We start from the raw sequence: 14,783 nt of genomic DNA on the forward strand, positions 1-14,783 counted from the left end.
TGTTGGGGCGGCGTCAGGACATATGCTGAGTCCCCTACCCCCCGGTCCCTGGGCTTTTCGTTGCAGCTTGCCTGGTGCCGGGTCAGCAGAGGAGTCATTGCTCACTTTCTTCCCCAGCGTTCTTCTCCTTGTGAGAGGCGGGTGTGACAGGGAGACATTTTAGAGGGGGCTGTGGAAGGTTTTTCACACGTGTAGTCAGCATACAATTATCAAAGGAGAGCAGAGGCGTGGAAAATTCTAAACAAAGGCTGCAGCAGGAGTCGCTCTGGCAGGCAGTAAACCTGCTTAGTCAGCCACCACGTGCATGTTCACTGCACCCAGCACCCCCAGGCCACGCCACCTGGACCCCTGGGCCCACTGTGCGCAGGTGGGTGTGAGTTGAATGACTGCGTGGCCTTCACTTTTATTATGAATCTGTGATTTAGAATGGGGGTGAGGGGGCTCACAGTTCATCTAACCCCTCATTTTACAAACGGGGAAACTGAGTTTGGTTGTCAGACCCAGAGCCCAGGTCTCCTGCCTCCCAGCGCTGGACTCCTGACTGGAAGATACTATCCCTATCCTGATGGTTAGATTCTTTGATTTGTTGGTAGATTTCAAGCCCACTGATGAATATTCTGGAGTTAATTTCCATCCCCAACCTGAACTTGAGTTTTTAGTGTGAGGAGACGAGAAAAGAGCTCTAAGTTAGAAGCTGGCAGAGAGGTGTGAGCAGGAGACCCAGCGGGGCCCCACCGTCCCCCTCTACTGCATCAGAGGAGGTCAGGTCTGTGCTGGAGCCCCTTGACTTTCATGCCACGAGAGGTCTACTTCCTGATTCTCTCAGATCCGTGACCCCGGGTCCTCTCTCCACAGGCAGAAGAGAGGCTAGCGCCACACCTCAGAAGCCCCAGAAGCCCGGGAAGGGGCCCAGGAGCCCCCAGGCCTCCATGCTGGCGCTGCAGAGCGACATCACCCGGCGCCTGCTGAGCGAGCCCTGGCCCCTGAGTGAGGCGCAGGTGCAGGCCTCGGTGGTGAAGGTGTTGACGGAGCTGCTGGAGCAGGAGAAGAAGAAGGCCGTGGACGCCGCCAAGGAGGGCAGCCGGGAGGGCAGCCGGAAGGGCCGCCTGGGCAACAAGCGGAAGCTCTCTGAAGACCAGACAGCCGCCGGTGCCCCCAGGAGCAAGAAGAAGAAGCAGCTGGCGGCCGGGGATGGCGGGGAGCGTGTGGTCTCCCCAGAAAAGGCCCCCAGGACTTCCAAGGGGAAATCCAAGAGGGACAAAGCAAGTGGTGACATCAAGGAGAAGAAGGAGAAGGAGTCTCCCGGCTCCCAAGGGGCCAAGGAGAAGCCAGAAGGGGAGCCGGGGAAGGTGAAGGGTGAGGGGGGAGACCAAGGCAACCCAAAGAGCAAGAAGGAGAAGAAGAAATCCGACAAGAGTAAGTGCCCAGTGCAGCCCGGAGCGCATTCCCCAGCCCCGCCGAGCGCTGTCGGTCACCTCCCAGGCAGGCAGCCCTCAGCCAGCACAGAGATGGGGCTGAGAATGGCTTGTCCATCATGGGGGGCAGGATGGGCAAAGCCAGAACCAGGTGCCGCAGCACAGGGGCCACGACTGCTGAGAAGGTGCTCTCAGCTCCAGGGCGTGTGCTCACAGCCGCGCGCACTTGCAGCTCAGGCCCCTGCGATCCAGGCTCCTGGACAGCAGCCGCCCCTCAGCGCGCTCTGCGCTGGACTCCGCGTGCGGCAGGGCTACCTTTAACCCTCACTCCGGCCCTGTACCATGGGTGATAACTCATTCCCATTTACAGGTTGAAAGGGTCTTTTTAAAATAAACGTGTAGAAGTTTTACAGAGTGAGTTAAAGGAAAATGGTAATAGTCCAGGTGGTCCATGGATGGAGCAGAAATCACGAGGCTGGCCCGAGGGCCAGGGCAGGTGGTCGCAAAGGCCTATGGACCTGTGCTTTGATGGCTCCCCACGGTGTGGGGCATCGGGAGGAGAGAGCTCCAGGGCCCCTGGAGACCTACCTCCTGTGTCTCTCGACATTGACGCCAACATTTAAGACTAATACCTGTTGTTTAGCAAGTTTACTTTCTTCCCTTAGAAAAAAAAGACAAGGAAAAAAAAGAAAAGAAGAAGAAAGCAAAAAAGGCCTCAACCAAAGACCCTGACTCACCATTGCAGAAGAAAAAGAAGAAAAAGGTACAGTGAGTTCCTGAGGAGTCTCAGGCGAGAAAAGGGGGCCAAACCCTGTCCCCAGGGTGAATGTGATCAGCCCCAGCCTCTGCATGTCAGGGTAGGGGGTCGTGTGGGCCAGACCTGGTCCCTGTGCCCCTTCCATTCTCAGGGTCCAGAATGGGGGCTTGTGCGTTGTGATACACTAGAGAAGAGCTAGGGGTGGGGCGTCACCCTGAGGGGCACGAGGTCTGTGCACATGGGCACCATGGAGTGGCCCTATCTTGCCTGTGAGATAGAAGGATATTCTTATGACAAGTGAAGAAAGCAGAGCCCCCCAGGGGGGCAGGGAGGCCAGGTAGGCTGTTGCAGGTTTCCAGGTGAGAGGAAACGTTCCCTGGGATGTGTGTGCCCCAGCGGGCAGGGCATCTGCACCACAGAAACACACACAGTCTGCTTCATGCATGTCAAGGGCTGATCGCCTGGCCAGGGGGCCCTCAGCGCCTTATACTCAGGCGCAGTTCTCACCGTGGCCAGCAGGGCTTCAGCTGTGGTCAGAAAAGCTGAGCATCTGCTGCTGCAAAGTCCTGAGCTCCTTCCTCCAGGGCACACGGGGCGCCATCCCTACCCTCGGGATCTCTATATGCCCAAAATCTGTTCTGGGGGAGCCACGAATCCTCAGGAGACAACTGTCACATCCCCTCCTGGTGGGGGCAGCGTGGGTGGGGAGATGCTTCAGGTACAGGAGCCTCTCATACGTACTTCTCTCTTCACAGAAGAAGACGGCAGAGCAGACTGTCTGAGGGACACCAGGCGGCAGGTGCACTTCCTGACCCGGGAACCCCTGCTGACCATCTGCTCCCTGGGGAGGGTGGGAGGGCAGGCCCAGCATTCACTGTGGTTCCGGGGAGACTGGGCTTCGTGGGTAGGCCCACGAAGGGAGGGGAAGGGGGTTTGGAGAAAGAGGTTGCATTCCTCAGGGTCAGTGGGTGATGCCGGGAACCAGAGCTGTAGAATCAGAAGTGTCCGGGACAGTCCTGGCAGTGACCAACACTGAGTGTGCAGTGGGAGGTGGGCACTGGGCTGGTGCCTCTGTACATGAGGATAAGGCTTGAGGTCGGGGACAGCTCAGTCTCCCCCTTGCCACTGCCAGTTCCTTTTCCTTATGATTTTGTAATTCGAGGGCATTTCCTCATGGGAAGGAAGATGATTTGCTCAAAACAAGCCATTCTGATGGCTGTGTGCTTCCCAGGTAGTGGTGAAGTGGTTAAGTGATCCGCCTGGCTGAGCCGGCCCCAGCCTGCTGTAAATGGGGGTAATACAGGCCTGGGCTGGTAGTGAGGATTCAGTGCAGTTAATTAAGCTCTAAAGCACTCAGCCCAGTTCCTGGGACGTGGTCAGCACTGACAAGTATCCACCGTGGTTAGTTAATGCCCCTCCCTGCATAGGAGATGCCAGATTTTGAGTTTGTTCTCCTTGGTGGAGAAAAAGGTCAGGAAGTCTGACGTTTCCTTCTCCCAGGGATTTCTTAGCCAAGCGGTGGCCAGCCCCATGCCTCTTCCCTCTGCCCACCAAGGGTTGGAATTGAATTTTTAACTTCCCCTCCTTCCCCAGAAGATGATGGCCAGCTGTGGTGTCCATGCTGGCCAAGCCAGTGAGCCCTGCAGAGAGGCTGGTCCCAGGAGAAGGAACCCCGCCCAGCTCCCGTGACCTCCACTCACTGACCCTGGCCTGACTTCTGTGCCGACAAAGGATGCCTCGTATGGACATGTACAATATATATATATATTTTTTAAGTGACCTGCCCCTCGCTTCTCAGACCCAACATGCCCAGAGGTCTCGGGACGTTCCACCTCTGCCCTGCAGACCCAGTGAGGCTTAGCCTGCGACTCCTTCCATGCCCCTGGTCTCCAGCTATGCTGAGGCTTTGTCCTCTTTTTGTCAGTTTTCTCCCATTTTGTTTGTGTGTTTTTTGTAATAACTCAGAAAATAAAAGACTTGAAGGAAAGGTGCAAGTTCCCATTGCATCTGGGGCAAACGTTTTGCAATTGATTGATTCTTGGAAGGGAGAGTCTGGCTGACACTTGGAGATGAACAAACCATCGCTCAGGATTTATTCTTGACCGTGTATCAAGGCTCTGGTATACTGTGGTGAGTGACACACTGTTTGCCAGAGAAGGAGACTCAGCAAAAGGCCCTGGTGTTGAATTGGGGTGGGGAAGGCTTCCTGGAGGAGGTGGCATCTAAGGTAAGGGGGAGCTCAGGCATGGTCATGGCTGGTTGCTGGGGTAGGTAGGTCAGGCAGATACCCAGAAGCAAGAAATGGAAGGGGATCTTCCAAGTCACCTTTTGTAGTTAGGGCAAGCTGCGGGCAGGCTCTCTTGAGGTACTTGGTGGAGAGTAGCTGGCAGGGACAGTAGGAGCAGGAAGCCCAGTTAGGACTGAGTTGTCCACGTGTCTAGGTAACAGAGGTTCTGCAATGATGAAGGCAAGAAGTGGAGGAACCTGAAAGATGTGTCAGGGTGACGTCCGCAGGACTTTGTGATGGCCAGTGATGCAGAGGTCCACCTCCCTGAGCCCAGAGTAGTGTGGAGCACCCAAGGTCATGGAGTCCGCTCCAAGGCTTTTAGCCTTCTGCTAGAGGCAGCAAGAGGCCATGCAGAAACAGCACTGGGCTGGGGAGGTCTGGGAGAGCCAGGGTGGCATCCAGATTTACCCTAACTTGGGGCTCCTGGGCCAGGCCCTCCCCCAGGGAGCCTCTCTCCCCCTAAGTGTGTTGATCTAGAACAGAGGCCGCAGAGCAGTGTCCTATTGGGCTTCTTTGACCCACAGCAAGTCTTCAGACTTAGAAATGGAGATTTCAGTGAACTTCTTCATTTGGGGCTCCTCTTGAAAAGTCCAGAAATCTGACCACAGGGGCCTCTGCTCCTCCTGGCAATGAGCGGCTGGGGCACCGCAGCGGCCACCCCTTAACTAGGACATAGGCCCCCACTTCCACAGCCGCCACTCCCTGGTGATCCCGACACGAGGGCCCATGTTGTTGCCATCTGTCATCACACTTGTACTGTTCTCAGTATAGAAAAGAAAATGGGGACGTGAGAAGCCGGACCCAGAGGAGCTTGCGCTTAAAGGACTGTGGGCAAGAGCCTGTTTCTTCTTGGAAGTAGAGAATATATTCCCGTGTGTGGAACATGGAGACCAAGCGTGTCTGCGTCCAAAGACTGCAGCCCCGCCCCCCACGGCCCGGCCCCGCCCCACAGGCATCCTCCCACCTAGACTACAGGATGCAAGGTCTGCAGTTCACCCTCTTCGGGGAAACGAACCAGACCCAACAGAGCAGCCGGGAACTGGGAGTGTTCTACTCACTACCTTTTATTCTCACAGGCGCCATGGCCCTGAGGGCCGATGACAAGCTTGGCTGCGCAGACGGAACTGGGGGTTGGTAGAAAGGAGGGGCTGTGGGTGGAGAGGCTGGTTCTTCCTGGGTGGATGATGCTGGGGAGAGGGAAAGGGTGGCTCCTCCCCCCCAGTTAAACGGGCTGGAAGGCTGAGGCCAGTGGGAGAGGAGACAGCAGAGGTGTCCGTCCTGGGGCTTGGGTCAGTGCCGTCCCTTCTCCCTACACCTGCCCACCTCTTCCATGGGCCTAGATCTTGGAGCACCATGTGGTGTCAGAAGTGGGGGTCGACCTGTTTCATGGTCCATCTCCCTGGGCCTTGTGTCCCTGCTAGTAGATGGGGTTTTGAGCAACAGGGCCCTTCTGCATTGTTAATCTATGCCGTTCTGATGATTTGATGTGTCCAAGGATGATGGAGAGCCAGGCTCCAGAGTCTCATAGAATGAGGTGCAGGGTGGGAGACGGCAAGGGGAGGGGTGTGCAAAGGAAGGAGAGGGGCTAGGGTAGGGGGCCAGGGAAACTGTGGCCATGCAGGGCTGGCTGAGTGCTGGCGTCTGCGTCTGCTGTGCTCACGGGATGACTGCGGAGAGAGACACAGCAGGTTAGGGTTGGAGTCACCTGCTGTTGCTGACCCTTCCCAGCATCTTGTGGCCTCAGAGCTGTCGAGGACTCTTTACCCTCCACTGCCTCCTGCTTGGGTACAAGTACTGACCGTCATAGCCCCTGAAACCCCCAACGCTGGTCCTCATCTGTGAAATAGATGTTGGAGAATGGCCCAGGGTCATCTACCCACAAGGGAGTAGGCCCCACGGGGGGTAAGCTGCTAGGGACCAGATCCCCTGCAAGGGCCCTTACCCTGACCGAGATCCGGCTTGGACACGCCCAGCCCAGACGACAGATCCTCCATCTCCAGTGGGTCTGCAAAGGAGCACAGTTCCACTTGTTAGTTGCAGCCCGGCCTACCGCACCCGTTGACAAGGGGCCTGGGCGGGCTAGTTCTTCCCAACCTCGCCACGAGCCTGGTGCTTGGTAGAACAGACATGAATGGAAGGATGCTTGTTGGATGGCTGCAAGCGGCAATGAAGTGCGGCTGGGGAATTGAATGAGCAAGGCCAAGGAGGGGGGTGATGAAATCAGATGGGTGGATCTGGAGACTCCTGGATGCATGCATGGAGGGGTAAAGTGGAAGGACTGAAGGATAAATGAGTAAGTAGATGAGTGTGGGCAAAGGAGAGAAATAATAAATGCACAAACAGATAAGGAATGCACAGGTGGGTGGATGCATGGCTGAGTGGCTGCCCCCCAGGAGTTGTCACCTCGAGTGTCCTGGCCCCATGTGTGCCAGGAGGGACCTCCTGCCCCTCAGCCTTCCTGGTCCTTCCTGCTCCTGGCACAGCGGCCACTGCTTACCGCTGCAGTTATGGTGCCCACGGCTCCTGGTGTGGGGGACCTCGGTGCCGTTGGGGAAGACACACCAGCAGTAGCCGATGCTCCCATAGCATTGGAGCGGCATATAGTTGCCGTTCTCGTCGCACTTGGGCCTGAACATGCCCGGGTGGATGTCAGGGATGCAGCTGACCTCTTTCTGGCACTTGGTCAGTACTGAAGCGACAGGCACGGTGAACACAGTGAGTGAGCGAGCTCTGGGCCAGGGTCTCAGCAGAACCAGAGATCCACATACCACTGCTGTGGGCCTAATGCCTTCTGTCCAAGTGGCTGTACTTGCTCTACCCATTGCACAGATGGAGAAACTGAGGCCTGAACCAACAAGGTCCAGGATCAAAGAGGAAGTGAATGGCTGTGTGGCTAATTCATCCCAGAACATGATTTTTTCTAACACTCAATGCCTATTAAAGTTTAGAATTGCACCTCTGATTCTGACTTCTAGAGAAAAGCAATGGACACCTTGGTAAGTCTGAGCTTGCATTACTGGGGGTATCCAAGTAGAAGTAGGGGTTACTATGTGATGGGGATGTTATAGAGGGGGTTCAGACATTAGCTGGGAGTTGGTCGAGATAGCATCCAATGTGCCCTCTGTGACTCTATGATGGAGAATCCGAGGCCCAGAGAGGGGTGGACCGTTGATCTTCCACTTCTGAAACTGAAGCCCAGAGGGAACAGACTTGCCCAAAGTCACACAGTAAATTAGCACCAGGATGAGAACACAGGACCCATAAAGGCTTTAGGGCTGAAAACCCTGGTATACATTGTCCATGAGATGGAAAAACCCCAAGGCCCTCTTATCTAGTACCCGCTGGCTGTGTGACCTGGGAGAGGTCCCTTTGAAGGGTGACACTCATGAGCCCAGCCCTCTCACGGGAACCTGCAGGGTGCAGTGCTGGGTGGAGAAGGTCATTGCCATGACTCCTGGGATGTTTTGGGTGGTTTTTGCTCCAGGCCCCCTTGTGCAGTACCATCCTCCACAAGGAGGGTCACCTCCTGAAGGGAGGACTCTGTACCCCAGACAGGATGGGGGGCTGGGGGCAGCCGAGCCCAGAAGAGCAGGCAGGAGAGACAGGAGTGAGAGCTGAGAGGCTGGGAGAGTCCTGTGCATGGATCAGGGAGTGCCCAAGGCCCTACCCCTGAGGGAGCTCCCAGAAACCCTGCCTCCTCAAGGCTCCCATTCCCTCTACCTTTTGGTGGAACTTCAAAGGGCTTCTCCTCCAGTGAGATCTTGCTCATTTCAAACAAGAGCCACTGATGCATCCAGTTCTCAAAGAGCTAATGGGGATAAAGGCAGAGAGTCAGGCTCAGTAGCCCTCTCCAACCCAGCCTGACTTTGTCCCTGGGGACAGAGACATGGAGGGCCAGCGGGAGCCTGGTTCCTCCTTAGAGACCCCACAGGGCTTGGTCAAGGTGGTTCCTCAACTCCAAGCACTCCTCCATGGCTAGGGTTTTCTAGGTGCTGGTAAGCCGCCTCCAGCTCCCTGAGAATGGCTTCCCTGCTCACCCCGCCTCTTCCCAGGGCTGCTCTAGATGTCAGGAGAGGGAGGCTTCCCTGCTCACCCCGCCTCTTCCCAGGGCTGCTCTAGATGTCGGGAGAGGGAGGGCACCAGGGCAGGGAAGCTGCTGACCTTCCAGTCCATGCCATCCATGGTGTCCTTAAGGTGTTTCAGGTTTTCTGGGAAGCTCCCCTTCAGCTGCGGGTACACCTTCAGGGGGTCAGCCTTCTGCAGGGTAGCAAGGCAGGAAGGAAGGTTGAAAAGCTTCCTGGCAGGCAGGGTTTAATGTGCAGCCCATGTTCCCCTGGTCTTCCGTTCTGAGGGCTGGACCCCAGACCTCAGCATGTTGGAGCTAGTGGGGAGGGAATGTGGTCTAGGTAATCCGGCTACACAGCTACAAGACCCCAGGGCTAGGAGTCGGGAGACCCAGTTCCAGGCCCAGTTCTACCAATAACCCTCAGTCTTCTACTCCTTGCAGGCTCCTATTCATCTTTCGGGTCTCACCTCCTTCAGGACTTCCTTGACCTCATCCCAACCGCCCAGATAGGTTGGGTCCTCGGCCACTTTCCTCACAAAGCCCCCTGCACATCCCTCATCACCTGGTCACTTGTCTGTCTCCCATGCTAGCCTGAGATCTCCATGGGACTAGGAGCTGGATCTGATTGCTCCCGATTGTGGGTCCAGAGCCTTGCACAGTGCCTGGCACTGAGTAGACATGCAGCAAAAATTTGGGAAGGAAAAAACAGGCATCTTCAGCAAGTCACTTCCAGACTTTGGGCTTTGGTTTCTCCATCCCAAACACAAAACGGGGAGTGGCGGGTCTGGACTTCATATAACGTTTAAGGGCCACACTTGTCTTCCTTCACTAATCCGGTGATCCCATATTGAATGTCTGCTGTGAGCCAGGCATGGTGCAGGTCTTGAAGCATAGCCGCACTGGGGGCTTATGGGGATGGGGCAGGAGGTCAGGGATGCCTGGCCAGGTTCCACTCACCAGGAGCAGCTGCATCACGTGGTCCTGTGTCATGTTGCCGTACTTGGTGGCGTTCTGCATGGGCTGTGGAAGGAAGGAATAGGGTGTTTCCCAGCACTGGCCCATGGAGGAGGGGCCCTAGAGCAGAGCCAGCAGCTGCGGTCTGGGTGAGAGTTTGGATTCCCAGATGTTCAACAGGCCCATCTCTGCCACCTCCAAATGTGAGAGCTCGGGCAAGTCACTACCTTTCTGCCTCAATATCCTGTTCGTCAACTCTGCATAAGCTTTCCTGCCTAAGGCTTTGTGGACAGGAGATCGTTTTGTGAACAGAAGCATTATCCATATATGATATCAAGGGCTTTGAGAATAGGAGGCACTGTGAGATGCTCTGGGAAATGAGAAGTATCTTGTAAGTTGTGGAGGACTGAGCCCTCTTCCCAGGGAGGGCCCCAAGAGGCTCCTTCCTCCCCCGCCTCTGGAGTTCCTCCTCCTCCCCAGCAGTCAGGACCCCCTCTCCAGCTCTACTTTTCCCGGGCCAGCTGTCCTCCCCTGTCCCTTGGCACCTGCCCTCCATCCAGGCTAGGTAACGCTTCCCTCTTCCGCCGCCCTGGGACTGGCCTTACCTCCGGGCCTCCCATGGGCAGCGCCTGCATCAGCATCGGGGTGGCGAGGCGCATCTTGCTCAGAGGCTTGGCGGCTATGGGGCAGAAGGCACAGCATGAGCGTGGCCCCAGGGAAGAGGGCACTCAGGTCCGGGGACCGAGATCTCAGACCCAGATGAGGGACTGGAATTCCAGACCGGAGGGAAGGGACAGCGGGCGCAGCTGGGTTCAGGAATGAGGGGTCTTCTGAGGTGAGGGACGGGGGGCATGAGGGCTGTGGGGATAGAGGTGGGGCACGCACGTTTGGGAAGCTTCATGCGCATGTTCTCCAGCTGCAGGTTCTGCGAGGTGACTGTCAGCTTGTCCAGGCGGCCCTGCTGCCGGTACAGGAAGTAGGCGGTGGTGGCCTGGCCGGCCAGGAGCAAAGCCACCAGGACGGAAAAGCCTGTGTACAGGGCTCCACGGCTGCACTTGCTGTTGGGGGCGGGGGAGATAGGTCGGAAGAGGGTCCGTGGAGGCGGCTGCCCCGAGGACTAGCAGGGAGTGGGGAGTGTGCCCCCCATTTCCAGCCCTCGGCCCTCAGCTACCGCTAACAAACACACACTTTAAACACAAACAAGTGCCTATGAACCTGCAGCTTGAAGACGTTCCCCTGACCCCCTACCTCCAATCAGTGCTGCCCCTATAGCCCTCCCAGGTGGAAATCCTGGAGCTGCCCCTGGGCCTAGGCTGCGTGGGGAAGAACCGGGGACAAGTGCCTTGTCTTCTCCGGGCCTCGGTCCCACCTGTGCAATGAGGGGTCGAGGTGGAGGGTCTCCCCAGGTTCCCTCTACCAGAGGATCTCCTGAGGATCAGGGCTGCCCTCCAGGCAGCACCCACTATGCACCCAACCCCTGCAGTGAAATCAGAGACGAAGGAAGGAAGTAGGGCCTGGACAGCAGAGCATGCAGCCCACCTGAAAAAGAGAAGTGAGGCCTTGCCATTTTTAGGAGTGGGTTGGGTGCATCAGACAATGTCTGGCTGGAAAAGGGCCAGGGACCACCCGCCTGTGGGAGCACATCCTCTGCCCAAGACACTCCCTGTGCCTCTGAGCACATCTCTGCCATTCTCTGGGCCTGTTTCATGGGTACCTCTCACCGCAGCAATTCTAGAATTTGGTGGTCATCATCTGAAGTAAGATCTGTCTGTGACCACAGAAGTATTCTGAATGGTAATATCTACCGGGGATGGGGGTTAGGGAGCAGGGCGGGGCGTATCTCAGCAGGAGTTTGGTGCCTGAGCCTGTATGACCTGGGAGAACGTCTCACGCTCTCTGGACTGGCTGGCTGCACAGGGAGGGGTGGCCGGACCTCGGCCAGCCCTTGGAGCTATTGGCCTTGGATACAGTTTTGAGGGCACATGTACATATTACGTGCCGGGGAAGTAAGGATCCCACCCCAGGGCCCTGAGAGTTCCTGACCGGTTTGTTTTTTCCCACCTACCCCAGGGATAGAATTACTAGGACCCCACTGGAAATTGAGGACGAGACTGCGCCCTGCTTACTCCAGCAATCAGCAAGGTTAGTTTAGGAACCTCCAGGAACACCCTGCTGCCTAGTAACTCATGACATCACAGACATGGCTCATTCTCACTGGCTCTCTGCTTGTCAGTCCTCTGTGATTTCTGGGCCAAGGCCCAGCCCAAGGGATTATTATTCTGAAAGGAGAAAGTAAAAAGCCTGTGTGGAGAAAAGGAGAAAAACAGACAGGAGGGGAAAACAAATCCTACTTGTTGGCCTTCCCAAGGAACAGGGGTGGCCTGGCCTCTGAAGTGGTGAAAAGTCCACCCAAGTCTGGGTCTTGCCTGAGTTCAAGCTCTACAGTCTCACCCCTTCAGCAGCCCCACCCCCAGTCTAGCCCCAGCTCTGCCTCCCGCCATCCCCTCTCTGAAGCTCAGTTTCCCACAAGGCCTGAGACTCTATAGAGTCATAATGAAGACGAGACCATGTAACCTGGATTGGAAGCCTGGTTCTGCCACTCCCTTAGCTCGGGGACCAGGGGCAAGTCACTTAACCTCTCTGAGTGAGTAACTTGAGGTAAGAACATCTACTCTACTCAAAGGGCTGTTATATAAAATAAGAGCGGGGGGAAAACTCTCGACTCCATACCTAGCATGTAGTTAGCACCCCATAAGTAACACTGAGCACTGATCTCAAAGGAGGTAATAGTTAACTTTAGCATCTGGTTTCCTTCCTCTTTATGCATCTTGATTGCCTGTCTCCTGGTTCTAGACAAAGGCCAATTCTTGTCACCCCTCTCTTCACTTCCTCCTTTCTACTGCCTCTTTCTTGACTAGTAATAATAATTGGCCAAAGTCAGGAGCCAACCAGAACTAGCAGGAATCATGATACAAATGTTGCCAGGCAGAAGTGTTCACAAAAGGGTCCAAAACAGGCCAGGACAGTTTTTAGAAGCAGTAATTGAACTAAAAGGAAAATTAGACAAGGATTTGACGAGGGGGCACCCTTTCTGCTCACTGAGCCCATGCTGGGTCTGCAACTCACTGGGAGGCCTGAGCTCAGAGGGGGACCCATCTCCCCCTCCCTGCAAATCGTGCCTCTAGAAGGAGGTCAGATGGTAGAATAAACTCAAACTTTGATATCAGACTAGTCCTGGGTTCAAATTCTGGCTCCAATATTCAGTAGCTGCAATAACTTAAGTAAGTCATTTACTGATATGTCTCAACTTTCTCTTATGTAAAAATGGGAATAATAAAAGTACCCAACTCATAGGATTTCTAAGAGAATTACGATTGAGTTTAGCATTTAGTTATATGTCTGGCACAAAATTAATCATAGTAATGACTAACAGTGACTGAAGATTGGTGACAGGTGTACAGTGAATAGGAATTATTATCATAACTCCTGTCATAGTTATTATGATTATTACTACTACTGAGACCCAGAGAGAAACACTGATTTATACAAGTCACACATGACAGTAGCAGAACCTGGACCAGAATCCAGCCCTCGTAAGAGTCGGCCCTCCTAGCCATGGGATTCCCCAGGATTTTCACAGGCTGTGAAAATGGTCTCTAAAGGTCTCTATCTAGTTACCTGTCCCACAGTATGCAGTTCCTCATGACATCTCTGAGAGTCTCTCCCAAACCCATTTCTGCCTGGCAACAGCTGACATCACAATTGTAAGTCCCTGTAATTTGTGAATTATTTGGGGGAGCAGGGGCGTTAGGGTAGCTGCATTCTAAGCACCCCCCTTTCTTTTCAGGGGAACAGATGGATGAGGCCATCTTGGAGTTGGGAAGGGGTCCTCTGGATGGCTGTGCTGGCCCCTTGCTGCAAGGGAGAGGGGCACAGGCAGGGTACCACCCATATCAACCCACAGTCCCTTCTAGAAATTTAGCCAGAGCCCCCCTCCCCCTTTTTTGATCCCCCTCCAACATCTCTCATTCCCTCCTGTGATAGCAAATGTCTCCATCTACTCTACAGACACCTGCAACTGTAATTCCCTTGATATAAACACATATAGCAATTTATGGTAACTAGGAGGGAAGTCCTCTATGATGAGCTGCTTCTCCAACTAGGATCCATACTATTTTCAAAATCTGGTCCAAAATTTCTAACCTAGGCCTCATGGCCCAGCTTCAGGGGACTCTGTGAAGCTCCTGATATTGTGTGAAGCTCTAGGGAAGGAGTCCAGAGCTCTCCCGATTTTCAGAAGAGAAGTGCATGATGCATAGAAAGTTAAAACCCCTGTCCTAGAGGAGCTCCCTCATTTTACAGGAGGGAGAACTGAAGCCCAGAGCGGGCTAGAGACTTGCTCAAATTCACCCAGTTAGCACTGGGGTCAGAGCCCGAGTCCATGCCTCCTCTGACTCCCGGTCTACTGCTCCTCCCTTAGCACCTGCGCACTCGGTGCGGTCCAAGGCTTGTGTGCTCTCTCCCGCCGTTCACACGTACCTCTCCTGGGCTCTGGGGCGCTGGCCCAGCATGGGCATCTGCTCGTGGTTGGAGATGAGGTCACGTTGGTCTTCCATGGTTCTGGCCTCTGGTCTTCCCCTCTCCTGCTGCTGCTGCTGCTGCCTCCTGCGTGTCTGGGACGCTGAGCCCCTGGCTCACCTCTTGAAATTGGGGCTGAGAAGGAATCTGATTCGTCCACAGGAGGGCACTCCGCCCACCTAGTAGAGGTGGAAGTGAAAGCCACAAAGCTGGAAATACCCCCCACTTGAGCAAAGCTGCCTTTAAGGGGGCAGGATGAGTAGGGGGAGGTCCCCCAGGCAGGTGGAAAGGCCAGCATGCTTCCACTGGCTGCCCAGGGCCCTCATCACTTGTTTCTGGGCAGACCTGTGGATTCATAAGGCTCTTTGGATGTTTCGAGAAACAGGCAAATGTTCACTCCCTAGACAGGAAATCACTTTGAAGCGAAAAATACCGAAAATGCTTTGTTTGTCTCCCCTCTCACCTATAGATGAGTGGGTGCAGAAAGGGGCTGTTCCCCCTTTGTGAACTTAGACAAGTTCCTCTCCTTCTCTCAGTCCTCAGTTATGTCATCTCAAAATGGAGGAGGAAAGTTGGATTCACTGTTCCCTCTGCTTTCTTCTAACTCAAGCATTTTATGAACCTGAGTCCATGGTTCTAAGGCTCTGGTACTAATATTTGCCACCACTTACCAAGCCCTCCTTTGTGCCAGGCACTGTGCTAATCGTTTTGCTTGCTTTGTTTCAT

General features: G+C 55.0%; 2 protein-coding genes across 5 annotated transcripts in view; one reads left to right on the plus strand and one right to left on the minus strand.

Annotated features, from left to right (window-relative positions):
- The window catches only part of TCOF1 (treacle ribosome biogenesis factor 1), a 38,746-nt gene extending 34,587 nt beyond the window's left edge, over positions 1 to 4,159 (plus strand). For 2 of the 3 annotated variants that reach the window (XM_061189851.1, XM_061189853.1), the window contains exons 23-26: positions 856 to 1,416; positions 2,081 to 2,178; positions 2,928 to 2,971; positions 3,766 to 4,159. In XM_061189851.1, coding sequence (XP_061045834.1) covers positions 856 to 1,416; positions 2,081 to 2,178; positions 2,928 to 2,954 — 686 coding nt within the window. In that variant the 3' untranslated portion in view covers positions 2,955 to 2,971; positions 3,766 to 4,159. The remainder of the gene's footprint in view (positions 1 to 855; positions 1,417 to 2,080; positions 2,179 to 2,927; positions 2,972 to 3,765) is intronic. The other variant, XM_061189852.1, reaches the window with a different exon arrangement.
- A 1,346-nt stretch (positions 4,160 to 5,505) lies between these two features.
- Positions 5,506 to 14,291, minus strand: CD74 (CD74 molecule). Of its 2 annotated transcripts, XM_061189855.1 has the most exons (9): positions 14,019 to 14,291; positions 10,365 to 10,537; positions 10,085 to 10,158; positions 9,483 to 9,545; positions 8,621 to 8,716; positions 8,180 to 8,267; positions 6,957 to 7,148; positions 6,402 to 6,464; positions 5,506 to 6,126 (listed from the first exon to the last, which is right to left on the minus strand). In XM_061189855.1, exons 1-9 carry the CDS (start codon positions 14,093 to 14,095, stop codon positions 6,116 to 6,118), a joined length of 837 nt encoding a protein of 278 aa, XP_061045838.1. In that variant the 5' UTR covers positions 14,096 to 14,291; the 3' UTR covers positions 5,506 to 6,115. The 2 variants fall into 2 exon arrangements, with proteins under 2 accessions (XP_061045838.1, XP_061045839.1); XM_061189856.1 differs by lacking the exon at positions 6,957 to 7,148 and having other exon boundaries at positions 14,019 to 14,283.
- Positions 14,292 to 14,783: the final 492 nt, after the last annotated feature.

The sequence above is a fragment of the Eubalaena glacialis genome, chromosome 4 (assembly GCF_028564815.1).
Source record: "Eubalaena glacialis isolate mEubGla1 chromosome 4, mEubGla1.1.hap2.+ XY, whole genome shotgun sequence".
NCBI lineage: Eukaryota > Metazoa > Chordata > Mammalia > Artiodactyla > Balaenidae > Eubalaena > Eubalaena glacialis.

What these genes read in the sequence shown, in the direction of transcription:
- CD74 (XM_061189855.1), bottom strand. Translation starts at nt 14,095, where the DNA reads ATGGAAGACCAACGTGACCTCATCTCCAACCACGAGCAGATGCCCATG. An exon ending in GCGCATGAAGCTTCCCAAAC is followed by an intron (nt 10,159 to 10,364) that starts GTGCGTGCCCCA and finishes TCTGCCCCATAG; the next exon opens with CCGCCAAGCCTCTGAGCAAG. An exon ending in TGCCCATGGGAGGCCCGGAG is followed by an intron (nt 9,546 to 10,084) that starts GTAAGGCCAGTC and finishes TTCCTTCCACAG; the next exon opens with CCCATGCAGAACGCCACCAA.